This window comes from Vigna umbellata, chromosome 11 (genome assembly GCF_029865625.1).
Source record: "Vigna umbellata cultivar VRB3 chromosome 11, Vumbellata_1.0, whole genome shotgun sequence".
NCBI classification, from domain to species: domain Eukaryota; kingdom Viridiplantae; phylum Streptophyta; class Magnoliopsida; order Fabales; family Fabaceae; genus Vigna; species Vigna umbellata.
This window is the reverse complement of record NC_142175.1, coordinates 30,638,028-30,651,621: the sequence shown is the minus strand read 5'-3', so window position 1 is coordinate 30,651,621 and position 13,594 is coordinate 30,638,028. Positions and strand designations below refer to the sequence as shown.

The following is a 13,594-nucleotide window of genomic DNA, read 5'->3' as shown; positions in this document are numbered from 1 at the left end:
GACGATATGTTGTTGAGTAATTCAACGAAAGCTTCCCCACTTGTGATGCCATTCTTAGTCCCCTCACTATGTCCAAAACCGGCACATAGACCAGGACATCCTGCCCTTCATACCATCCACAATGTTAGTCCCCTCACTATGTCCAAAACCGGCACATAGACCAGGACATCCTGCCCTCCATACCACCCACAAGGATAGTCCCCTCACTATGTCCAAAACAGGCACATAGACCAGGACCTCCTGCTCCTCTCACCACATAATTCATCCCTCTCTACTTGAGACTAGATAATTATTAGAGTATCAGGATAACCCCCAACTACGGGACTCTCAACATCAACATATACACAAATACCATAACATTATTGAATCTCTCCACAAGACTCATACCATACTCATATTCCTCAACTCACATTATATCCTTACAAAATCTCCCCATAATACTCATATCATGTTCAGACGCATAAACTCAATTGCAATATAATAAAATGCAATAATCACAATTATAATTCATAATTTCATATCTACCACAATAACATGAATTAATCATACATTTCCATTCCAACAACATATATTGCATAATAATTTAACAGTACAAAATCTGTTCAATAGGATTTAAGTCAAAAACTTGTCGAGTAGACTTCCAGGAAAGAGAGGTGCGTCACAATGGACAACTTAAGTACCAAGTCTTTCCTTAGCCAAAGTGTTCCTCAACTAGTTTTTAACAAATTTCTTATTTACAGATTTTAAACAACAGCATATAATATTAACACCGAAATTTAATATAGATATCAAAAAAATAGAAATTTAGCAATATTGAGATCCCTGAGAAGATACGAAATTAATATCTCTAAATCGGTAACTCCGATTTCAAATCTGAATGGTCACAAAAATTCACTTTTTGTTATAAACTACATATTAAAATTTCAGGTTGATCCAACGGTTAACTAGATAGATATTGAGGTTTTTACCGAGGTAACTCAGGTGCAGAATTTTAAGTGGTTTTCGGTTATACTCAAAATGCGGAACTAATTTCCCTAATCACAGACATTTAATTACAAATCTGAACGGTCAAAATGACTTAATATGTCTTATGAATTACATACTAAATTTTGGGCTCAATCTAACGGTAAATGAAATATATATGAAATATTTACCATGATAACTTAAGAACAGAAATATAGTGTTCATCAGATTTTTCAAAACTTAAAAATTATTTTCTCCAAACATAGACTTTCAATTAAAAATCCGATCGGTCAAAGTGTATTAATATATCTTAGGAATCATGTATAAAATTTTCAATTTGATCTAACGGTCAAATAAGTCATAATATATATTTTACCGAGATGACTCAGTAACAGATCTACAGGGGTAATTAATTTACTCAAACATGCAGGATTTATTTCTCTAAGTACAGACATCAAATTACAAATCCAAACGGTCAAGGTGAAGAAATAGGTCTTAGGATTCATATATTAAAATTTTAGCTAAATCCAACGGTCAAAATAATTAAAAGAAAAGTTTTACCATACTAACTCGAAAATAAGAAAATTATAATAATGAAAACTAAATTTATATAAGTGAATAGATAACTACCATTACCAAAATTTTAACATACTCATAACTCATATTCATTATCATAACATGAATAAAAATCATATGCAAGAAGGATTAGCTCCCCTACCTCTATTCCAGACTTAATCTCCTGCTCCGAATTTGTTTCCCCGGAACCCTTCACAACTTCTACTCTTCTTGCAACTAAAAAATTTCTCCCTAACTCTTTTTTTTTTCTATTTCTCAAGCTCTCACTTGATTTCTCTTCTCTTGGTGCAGAATACCCTTCCCTCCCATGGCTATTTATAGTAAAAAAAAAATTACTATTCATTAATATTTTAATATTATTTATTATTTTAATATTATTTAAAAATAATATTTCAATCATTTTCTCACCAAATCTGATCCTAATTTCTACCTACTACTTTCTTCCATGCTAAGGAATCTAAATGCTGAAAATTTATTTTTTTTACTATTTACTTTTTACTATTTACTATTTACTTTTTACTATTCAATTTAAAAATTTTACTAAATAAGTTACCAAAAATCTGAACCTCTCCTTCTAAAATTACTATAATTTTATATCCAAAATTTACATTTTTCTATCCATTAAAATTATTATTACTAATAAAATACTAAAATTTACTACTATAAATATATATATATATATATATATATATATTATTTTTTTTTATTTTTTTCATGAATCTTACACATTTCTCACATTTACCTTTTTTTTTTCTCACTTTTTTCGATCGTTCCCTCTCAAAATTATACACTTACTATAACTTTTTTCTCAAATTCAAAAACCTAAGTGTGATGCCTAAGCGTGATATTATCACTCAGATAATCAAACATTACACACAGTAGGTGCTCCTATTGCTCCAAAGATCCAACAATAATCGTCATGAATCTTGGAGCTATAGGTGCTCCTATCGCTAGTCGACCATTGCTTGTCTCTTAATACTCGTCAGCTAGTGTTTGTAGTCCATCGTCTACCAGTGCTCACAGTGCCACGAGTTTTTGGAGCCTTATTCCTATTTCGAGCATTCTTTAAGGCATTAAAGGTAAGAAATGTTATCATTTTATTGTAGTATACATTTCAATTAGATTATTTTGTAGTTGGAACAACTTAAATCAATAGCTTATTCAAAGTTTTTTATGGAAAAAAGTGATTACTTTCCACAAATTATAAAAAACAAAATGCATTTGCCAAAGTAACCAACGAACACCAGAAAATCTTCAGATTAGCTTGAAAAACCCATTCTTAAATTTTTTGAACGATTACAAGTATGCACTAAGTAAACATGTACACGTAGGCCAAGTTAGGTAAAAGTAGAGAAAGCATTTACTTGAAGGTGACAAGTATAGTGTTCGACACATTAACCTAAATGCATGTAGAGAACCTCAACTATTTTGATGAAGTTTTGTTGGCGTAGCGTTAAGAGAATGCAGAACACCCATAGTGAACTCGTCAAAAGGTAACCAGACATGAAGCTGAATAAAAAAGGCTATGAACATATAGAAGAAGTCCTCCCCGTACCCGTCTTGATAATGACAAACATTATTTATGGCATTTATCCTCTTGAAGGATATTATATTATCTACCTTTTCTCTCACGAACAAATATATACTATTTCAACCATGAGTTTAGTATTCATGACCATGTGAATTTGGATAAATGTTTCATCAATAATGGATCCACCTATTCATAACCTTCCCTCCGATTTAACTTGTCCTCGACATGCTCCTCAGAATCATCCTTTCTATTCTTTATAGTCACTTCCTAAATCACACATGAGGGCGCTTAACGATGATGCACTAGAGGGTTACAAGCCTGACTACTACCATTACTCGTCTCTTCCACAAAACTCGTATTTGACTCACTATGTGAAATACTTGTTACTAGTCGACTTTTAAGTGCTAAATTACTCTCAAAGATATCGACAATAAAGTCAACTCTAAAGATTTTAGTGCTCAACTAAGGCAAATGAGCCCCCTTTTTATAGCAAAGCTTCACACCCTTTTGTTTTCCTACCCCCTCATCTCAACCCCTAGATCTCTTCAGACCTATGGGCCAAGGATCATGACTCTTCACCTTTTCAATGTCGCTTCAATTCATGTGCACCTTGACGACCCTTCATCGCCCACATCAAATTAGGTTGACACTTTGTCATTACAACTTCTTTGTCGCTACATTTCTCAAGGCTAGGGTGCCTATTATATCCATAGGGTCAGGTAAGCAAAGAAATACAATTTTTTTCCATAACTACGCAACACAAAGACCTATACCATCGATGCAGTTTGAAGACTCGAGTATAGACACATCGAGCCTAAGGGGCTAGTGTACCATATATGTATGAGGACATCCCGACTACCTAGGTCTATATGTACTTGAACCTTATGATATGAACATGAAATGTAATAGCTTAGCCAACTACATATCGACTAACCAAAAATATTTCTTCACACGTCCGAACACATCTCAACCACCCATACATAAATATACTTAGCACGAATAGTCTGATCCAACATCATAATGGCTTGGCCAAATACATGTCGGTTATTAACTCCTGGGCAAGCGCACCCAAATGTTCAAGTAATAAAACATTGTAAGACCAAGTATTGATTCTCAGGAAAGTCGTGTAATACTATAGAATTGTACAATTAGTAACTCATATAGACTAAAGAATGTAAAATTATGTGCAACAAAATAAAAGAACAAAGAATTAAAGGCAGACTTTGATAGTTTGAGACACTTAGAAAAGGGGAAAGGTAAAAAATGGAATGGAATGACATGCTAAAGGCAAAATTCACTGGCTTCACTGTCATATATTCACTAAAACATCTCTTCTCCATCTAATACTAAAATCAACCCACTAAAACACTCAAACTCTAATCCCTTAGGTGAAGAGCCTAAGTTTTATCATTAAGAATCAGTCCATTGGATAAATAGCAAGCAAACTCGCGTTAAGATTTAGAAGACCTGTGAATAATCATATCATATGCTTTAAGTACAGACAAAAACATTATACTAAAGATTGTCATATTAAAGAGACATGTCTATTTCAAGTGTGAAAAGTATAATTACAATATTTCTAATTAACGAGAGAATTAACACAAATTTACCATTCTTCTCAATAAAAGTTATATTTAATAAACAATTTTTTATATTAGTCATCCTAAAATTTATTGATATATTTAGTATTGAAAAATCTAAAATACCTTCAAACATTTATTATTTGAACATTAATATTAATGACACAAAAATTCAACACTCATATCCACATAAACTATTTCCCTTCTTAAACTAATTCTAACACGCAATTTGTTAAGATTATGGGTAATTTTCTTTTTCTCTAAACACACGCGATGGTAATGACAAATGATAAACACTGTAGAGTTAATCATAACACTTTTGTATGAATCATAAAAATAGCATCATACCATCGTCAAAAGTTACCATTGATTATATGCAAATGAAAATTAAAATCATCAATGCATGATTAAACCACTGGATATTTTCCATCCTAATGTAAAAGAAGAGAGTCACGCTAACTACAAATTTTAACACGTACCTAAAAATGCTTATACTGGCATCAAATTTTTAAATATAAGGAAAAAAATTTATAATTAAGAACAAAGGGAGTAATGTTGGTTTGAGGTGAAAACATTATTCTGATTAATTGTTGCAAAATAGTCATAAAGCAGTGACGCATGTGCTGACGATAATTTTTTTCATTTTCCATATTTTTTAATCTCTGCTTACAGTATTGTACTATTGTATTGTGTAAATAATAATATACTCAGATCATTGGATTGTATTACAAAAATTAATAAATTCGTTTCTGGCAGCGTCTTTGAGAAATAATTATGGAGGTAGGCTGTGTTTGTAACATACAAACTCATATTTAGTGTGTATTGAACACTACCTCTCAATAAGTTTCATTTTTTTTTATTTTGTGACATATGGACACTGATAAGGGCGGAGAATGATCTCCGGTACAAGAGACACGAAGTGCAAGGGGCACAAACAAAGAGCGATTTCTGGCAGGCTTTCAGTAGAAGGAATACATGAATGAATCGAACATACATCGGAATGAGAGGATCTAGAGACGGTATAGGTATGAGACTATACAGTTGAAGGATAACTTAAAGGGATTGATTTGACTACTCATATCACCAAAATGCATTTGTTTTTCGGTAGTCTAACCCATAAAAACTCCATGGTTAAACGTGCTTAGCCTGAATTAATTTAGTTAATAAAATTTATTTTAAATTTTATTAGTTAACTTGAAATTTATAATATTTTTTAAAACATTAATTAGATTTGACTTGACTTAATTTTATAGCTTAAATTCAAAACATGCATATAAAACATATTTTCTTAGAAGATATATACCAAATATTTCATTGAATTTAATGCAATTATTTGAAATCTCCTATTTTTCCAAGAAATTTACTCTGAGAAAATAAGTTAATGGAATGTTGATTTTTCACTTGAATCATCTCATCTATATAGATATTATGGAATAACCTTGGTATTATTTTTCTAAATGAAAGAATTGTGTTATTCCTATATAATTTACCATTGCAAGATACAAAAGAAACCTACAAAAATATAAAATAAGATAAATATTATTGATCATTGATTGGTTGAATTGAACTAACAAATGTCGTCACCGAAACTGAACTCGAGGAAATTAAAATAAATAACATGAAAAAATACGAAAAAATAGCAAAAAAAAAAAAGAAAACTCCTGTTATAAAGATTAAAAAGCACTGTACAAATAATATTTATATCAAATTATTAATATTTGCTTACTTAATATCATTCAATGCAGAGTATAAAAGATTTTTTTTCCAAATTTTATCAATAAAAATAAAAATATGTATTTTATTTTTCTTTAATAAAATCAGTGAATATTTAAAACTGTTCGAAAGGTCAATATTTAAAATTGTTCGAAAGACAACCTTTTAGTCTAGAATCAATTCGAAAGTCCGTCATCAATCCGTTTAATGTAAAAGATAAAAAATTAAAAAATGTGATATTAAAACTTTTGATAATAGAAAAAAAATAATAGAAAGATCATTCCACCAACTTGCAAGTGTTACAATAGGTCAAACAGAAAATCCATTTTAAACTAATAACGCAAACTCATGGAACTTATTTTTAACTGATCAATATTAAGCATGACTTAAACAACCGGATTAGCCTTTTTATCACCCTTGATTCTTATCAAATGTTGTGTATTTTTACTATTTGTCTATTATAGCATATAGTCACCACGTTTCTTTTTAATATCTGCCATTTGTCTATTATAGCATAGTCACCACATTTTTTTTAATATCTGACATTTGTCTATTATAGCATAGTCACCGCATTTCCTTTTAATATCTGACAGTAATTATCAAAATCATGAGTTGATTTTAACTAAAAATATTAATAAAAATAGGTTATTGTTTTACTTATGTGTTCAATGTGACAGAGGGCATAAGAAGACAGCATTTGGCTTTATTGCAATTTTAAAATTAAGAGCCATGTTTCTTCCAATATGTTATTCTCCATGGTCAAAGAGAATAATAACTTGAACAACACATATCACATATCACATTCCACCATTTATTTATTTTTTGAAGAATAATAATATACACCTTAACGACACCAGTTGTGAAACATTGATTGTTGCAACAATGATGATCTGGAGGCAATATTCATTCACATCAAAATTTCCAAAATTGGAATGCAGTTATTGTCTTTTGTAATTTTGTGTATATAAAATAAACACCACAGAGAAATTAAAGTGGTAATTATAATTAAGGTGCTACAAAAATGTTTTAAAACAATCATAGTTTAGTTTTGGTAATATCCCAGGTTGTGGAAGTCAATCTCCTTTAATCCGTGCAAAATAAGGTTTTTAACCACATTGCATACCAATACTAACAAAAATTGAATATTTAAATACAAAACAGTTTTTTCATTTCATTTTTTATTTAAACATTTCATACATATATTTCCCTTGGTTCATGCAAGTAAATAAGAATATCTTAAAATCCCATTATATATGTATATAAAAATATGTGATGGATTTTTCGTAATTGTAGCAAATGGAAGTAAAATGTCAATACGTGTAGAGGAAGCAACAAATGAATTAAAACCTTAATATTAAATAAGAACTGAAAATAAGATTAAATTTTAGACGTATTACTTGCAGAAACAGATGCATTTATTATTATTAATTACCAACATAACTCATTGGAATGGAACTCATCTTTTTCATTTCTTACATTTTTTCACGGTAGTAACATTCTTCAATCAGCATTAGTGTTCTTCAGATCTTAGAAACTGTAAGGAATAAAGCTCCAAAACCTGAACTCCGTAATCATCTCTGAGAGATAAATATCAAGCCAAAGAGACATATCCACACCAAGATCATGTAAACGAAGGTGAACATGATCACATGAGGGAACCCAATTGTTTTATATTCTCTTTATGTAATTTTTTTCACAATTTCTCAAAAATTAAACCAATAACTGAAAAGGTGAAAAGGGGAAAGAAGAAGAAGAAGAAAGGAGAATTTTTTTTTTCAAGAATAATACAAATGGAAGGATACAAATACAAGGAACTTGGGTTTCCTTATAGTTTATCTTCCAATATACATACACATATGATAAAAGAAATTAGAGAGAAAGTTTAAAAGGAAAATAAAAAGAAAAAAAGAAAAAAACTTTACATGAAGAAGATTCGAGAGCGATCTGGTCCAAGACGAGAAGGGTAGGTAGACAAGTTAAGCCCAACGGGAATCGCAAAAGTGCTTTCGATGAAAAGACGTTGCTGAAAGATTTCAATGGTGGACCCAGCTTCGACAAGATCCTTAACAAGGTTTCGGTAGTGTTCCTTCAGCCTCTTCAACATGCGAACGTATTGTAACTTGAGCCACCTTAAACGTATCTTTCGAAACATCTTAAGGAGCCCGAAAATTCGGCGGCGCGGCTTCTTAGCGCCCAGCCGCACCGTCTGCACCTTCCGCCGGCGGAGCCGGGAGAGCCTGCGGCGGGGCTGCCACGGCAACGAGGAAGGGTGGTGATCGACGGCCATGGGAATGGTAAGAGCCAGCATGAAGAAGAGAGCTTGAGAAAACACAAAAGGGCTACGTTTGAGTTTTTTAGAATGGTGTTTGTTTGTTGCTTATAAATGGAATGGGATGGAAAGCATAAAATTTGTAATAAGTTGTGATGTGAGTGACATTGATAGACACGAGAGTTGACTTAAAATAATAGCAACGCATATTTGGGGAAACGCGAGTTTTTCATCAAACTGCTGCTTTTGTTAGTTCAATAGGTTATGGTTTTGGAGTAAAATAAAGAAAACAATTAAAAAATAAATAAAATATATATAAAAATAACGCATTTTGCTTGTAAGAAAAATGGAAATATCTCAGTAAAAAGAATATTAATCACAAAATTTTAAATCAGTATGCATGCATTTTCCTTCAAAACAGCATTATCATTTTCTGTTGTAACATTTTCTTAGTTTAGTTATTTTAGTGTACGTTTTGGGAGAAGATCGAGGTTGATGATTGATTGTAAGTTTAATAATGAAATAAAGTAATGGAGGTCTTTAATATAAGGAATTATAATATTAAGTGTGGCATCAGCGAATAATAATGGCCAGCAGGAATCGCCATGTTGCTATAAACAAAAAATGATCAAAAATTAATTAATTTGTGGTATTTTAAGATTAGGACATAAGATGATAATTTATAATAATATAGTTATAAATATACCTTGGTATTGCATGGGCTGGTAGAAGTCATTTTCAAAGATCCCATAATTGATATTTTTTTTTAATCATACATAAGCCAATAGATATTATTAATTACATCAAACACAGCTTTACTTACGTAACTGTTTAAAAATAAATATAAGATGAGCATGTTTTATGAAGTGATTATTATTTTTAACAAATGCTATTAAAAACTTAACTGGAAATAAAACAAAGGTGAAAAAATGAGTGATAATGAGGAACCAAAGGCATTAAAGAGGTGCATGTTTAAGCAATCGGCTGTGATGTTTGAGTATGATTTGAAGGAAGATGATCTTAAAAGGGATTTGCTTGTGAAGGTAGTATTACTGATTTTGGAGGGTAGGCATGGCAGCAGCAGAGAAAGGTGTTGGCCTTCTGGGTTTGGAATTTGGAGTACAGTCCACATGGCCACTGTTTTTCTTGCGTGTAACAGTTTGCATAAACACAAGCAGGTGGCGTGCATGCCCTTCTCACATATCAATGGATGTGGCTTCCCACGCACAACATTTTTTCTTTTTTCATCTTAATTCTGTTGAAAACATTTATTCTATTAAATCTTAAAAACATTTTTTTTTTGTCTGTTTATTCTTATTTTATATTTTGTTATTGATGAGATGATGTCATTTTTTTTATCTCTAACTTACCAATTTTTTTTAACTATTGTTTTTTTATCAACTTGTTTTTAGAGAAGAATATCAATCACGTGTTAGCAGTAAAATTAAAAGACAGAATGTTTAGAATAAAATAGAAAATATTTTTTAACACTTAATAAAATAATTTTTTGGAATAAACACTTAATTAAAGATACTTCTTGAAGTTTAACTAAAACTGGTTTTTTAAATAATATCAATATCAAAATAAAATATATTAATTTTTATTATAATAAAATATAATTAAAGTTATTATTCATTTATGGTTTAAATATATTTTTAGTCCCTAAACTATTGGTCGTTTCTGGTTTTCGTCCCTCTCTCAAAATAAGGTACAATTTGGTTCTCATTCTTTTCGAAACTCTAGTTTTAATTCTCCAAACTTTGGTTTTAGTCCTTGAAAACTACCACATTTTTAACAGTGTTAGTTTTCGAGGACTAAAACCCAAAATTTTGAAAAGAATGAGGACCAAATTGTACCTTATTTTGAAAGAGGGACGAAAATGAGAAACGACCAATAGTTTAGGGACTAAAAACATATTTAACCCTTCATTTATTAATATTATGTCATGTGATCAATTGGATTTTATTTCTTAAAATGTATCCTTAAACATTTGAGGGATAAATTTTCATTAAACATGTTAAAAAAATAATTTAATTGTTTTTCTTTAGATATATGAAAAATGATTTTTGTGAAAATGATATCGGTAAGAAATTAAATAAAAAGAAAAGTTGTTGTGGAATTATAATTACTTTGAAGAAATATTAGAAGAATTAATAAAAAACTTCGAAGTTGTTAAAAATTAGAAAGTCTGAGCCTTCAGAATCAACTTCTCTATTTATCTACATTATTATTACTACACTTTCCTCTTCTTCAATTGATGAAGACGACTCAAATATAAAGCTTTCCCATATTCATATTGAAAGAAAAGAAAAAAAAATAAATGAGAACTTTTAGAAAAAATAAAAGATAAATCCTAATTAATTTAATAAGTTGATCTAGGTTGTCTCTTTAGAAGAAGAAAAAAATACTATTGAAAAAAATATATGATCAAACCATAAAGAAAATCTTAAGTACATGTCACATTTATAAGCTTGAAGAGGTAAAATTTAGAATAAGTAAAGAATAAACTTTTCTGAATATATTTATAAATATTTTTTAAAAGATACTTGACTTCATTTTTGTTTAAAATATTTTTCCTTAACCTAAATAAAAAGAGTTTTACATTTTTTTAAAGAAAGTGATACATTTAACAAAAACAAGCAAATAAATTTTAAAAATATATCCAACTACATTTTTGAGATAACAGAAACATATAATTAGTGAAATTCAAGTAGTTAGTAAGATTTTCGTTTTACTTTCTCAAGTATTAAATATAAATCCTCATGTAATTCAACAAAAGAAAATCCTTAATTCCTTTTAATGTATAAAAAGAAGTTTGCACAAAATTAAACCTGTAGCGTTATTTAACAAAATCATGTAATTATTTTATTTACATCTTAAATAATTACATTATTTCATCTTTATACTCTAAATGAATATGTTAGATGTAAGATTCTGTTAAATCAAAATAATATATATATATATATATATATATATATATATATATATATATATATATATATATATATATATATATATATAAATTAGACTAAAATTGTAAATTATAGAAAATTGAGTGAGAGAAATAAGAGACAAAATTTTTAGATAAGTATATAAAAGGAAAACATAAATTACTATGTCCTTAACTCAATTATATTATTTATAATATGTTTAATGCATTTGGCGCTTAATTACATAATATATTTTTATTTCAACTTTAATTGCCTGTTTTATGAATAGTTTGTGTTTTTTAACAAAGATAAAAAAATGTAATTTTGTTAAGTATAATGGTTATATTTTATTAAAAACAATAATTTTGTAATAGGGTTAACACAACTACAGTGTTTATGTATATATAAATGTTTATTGATAAAAAAAACATCATGTATTTTGTTTTGTTCCTACATATAATAACTCTTGCTTATTTGGTTAATGTATCAAAGATGGTCTATTATAAAGAACAGAACAAAGTTGTTGCAGGTCTATACAAAATAATAAGAAAAAAGAAATGCTTATAACTGTACTAGAGATTGTCTTTTACTAGGGTTCTCACTGGAACAACTTATTTTATAACTGCACTATAGATAGATTGTCTTCTTTTATAACAGCAAAAATTAAGTGATTGTCGGATCTTCATAAAATAAAAGATAATGATATTTTGACATCTCTTTTATGACATTTAAACATTATTTATGTGTTATTCTATGATAGGTTTATGTTTTTGTTTATGATTATTATTATTGATTGTGAAGTAATTTTGGATCAATTATATAATGACACGTAAATGATATTAAAATATTGTCAAAAAAATATTTTCAAAGATATCATGCTTCTATTCTCCATAATTATTTTGTATCTCACTCTTTAAAAATTTTTCATTTTTTTTTCAATTTGATGTTTGTGATGCTAATGAATTTTCATTATTGAGGTTACGTGAAATTAAACTCAAACTTTACTATAATTCGTCGTATCTAACATAGACTTAAATAATTGGTTCATGTAATATATATTTATATTATTATTTTGATTTCCAAAAACAAATCCATACATTTTTCTTTCTAATTTCAATTTTTTTTATTTTAATTTATATACCAAATATTATTTTCTTTTTTTAAATACATTAGAGTGAACCATGAAATAAAAATAATCTTCTGGCAGTTGAGTTGGGCCAAATTGCAATTGTTGTTTCTTCCTGCACCCCGTTATGTATCATGAAATGGTAATAGGGTTACTCCCTACACCACTCCACTTTGCTCCCTGCACCATCACATTTTTTTTTTAAATTTCAAAACTATTCTATATATTTTAAAATATTCTACACTCCCACAAACTTTTTTTCTTCAACGGATGTCAACATTCGTTGAAGAAAAAATTCTTCAACGGATGTCAACAGTTGAAGAAAAAATTCTTCAACGAATGTGCCACATTTGTTGAGTTTTTTTTTTTGAGTTTTTTAATTTATTGTATTTTAAATTAATATATAAATATTATTTAATTGTTTTAAAATTATTACTTAATTATTTATAAATTAATTTTATTTCATAAAATAATTATTATTAATTTAATTTATGTATTATTATTTAAATAATAATTAAAATATTTTTTATAAATATATTAAAACGGATGTGGCGACATCTGTTGAATTTTTTTTTTTAGTTTTTAATTTTTTAATTTTTTGTATTTTAAATTAATATATAAATATTATTTAATTATTTTAAAATTATTATTTAATTATTTATAAATTAATTTTATTTTATTTAATAAAATAATAATTATTAATTCTAATTTATGTATTATTATTTAAATAATAATTAAAATTTTTGTTATAATCTACTAAACGGATGTGTCATATCCGGCGACATTCGTTGAATTAGTTTTTTTTTTTAGTTTTTAGTTTTTTAATTTTTTATATTTTGAATTAATATATAAATATTATTTAATATTTTTTAAATTATTACTTAATTATTTATAAATTAATTTTAT

At 28.3% G+C, this 13,594-nt stretch overlaps 1 protein-coding gene across 1 annotated transcript; it reads right to left on the bottom strand.

Annotated features, from left to right (window-relative positions):
* Window positions 1–8,115: 8,115 nt before the first annotated feature.
* LOC124847216 (uncharacterized) lies at window positions 8,116–8,750 on the bottom strand. The gene has a single exon (XM_047324655.2). The coding sequence runs from the start codon at window positions 8,669–8,671 to the stop codon at window positions 8,282–8,284; it is 390 nt and encodes a 129-aa protein (XP_047180611.1). The 5' UTR covers window positions 8,672–8,750; the 3' UTR covers window positions 8,116–8,281.
* Window positions 8,751–13,594: the final 4,844 nt, after the last annotated feature.

Excerpts from the sequence above, each read along its gene's own strand:
- LOC124847216 (XM_047324655.2), bottom strand. The coding sequence starts at position 8,671 with ATGCTGGCTCTTACCATTCCCATGGCCGTCGATCACCACCCTTCCTCG.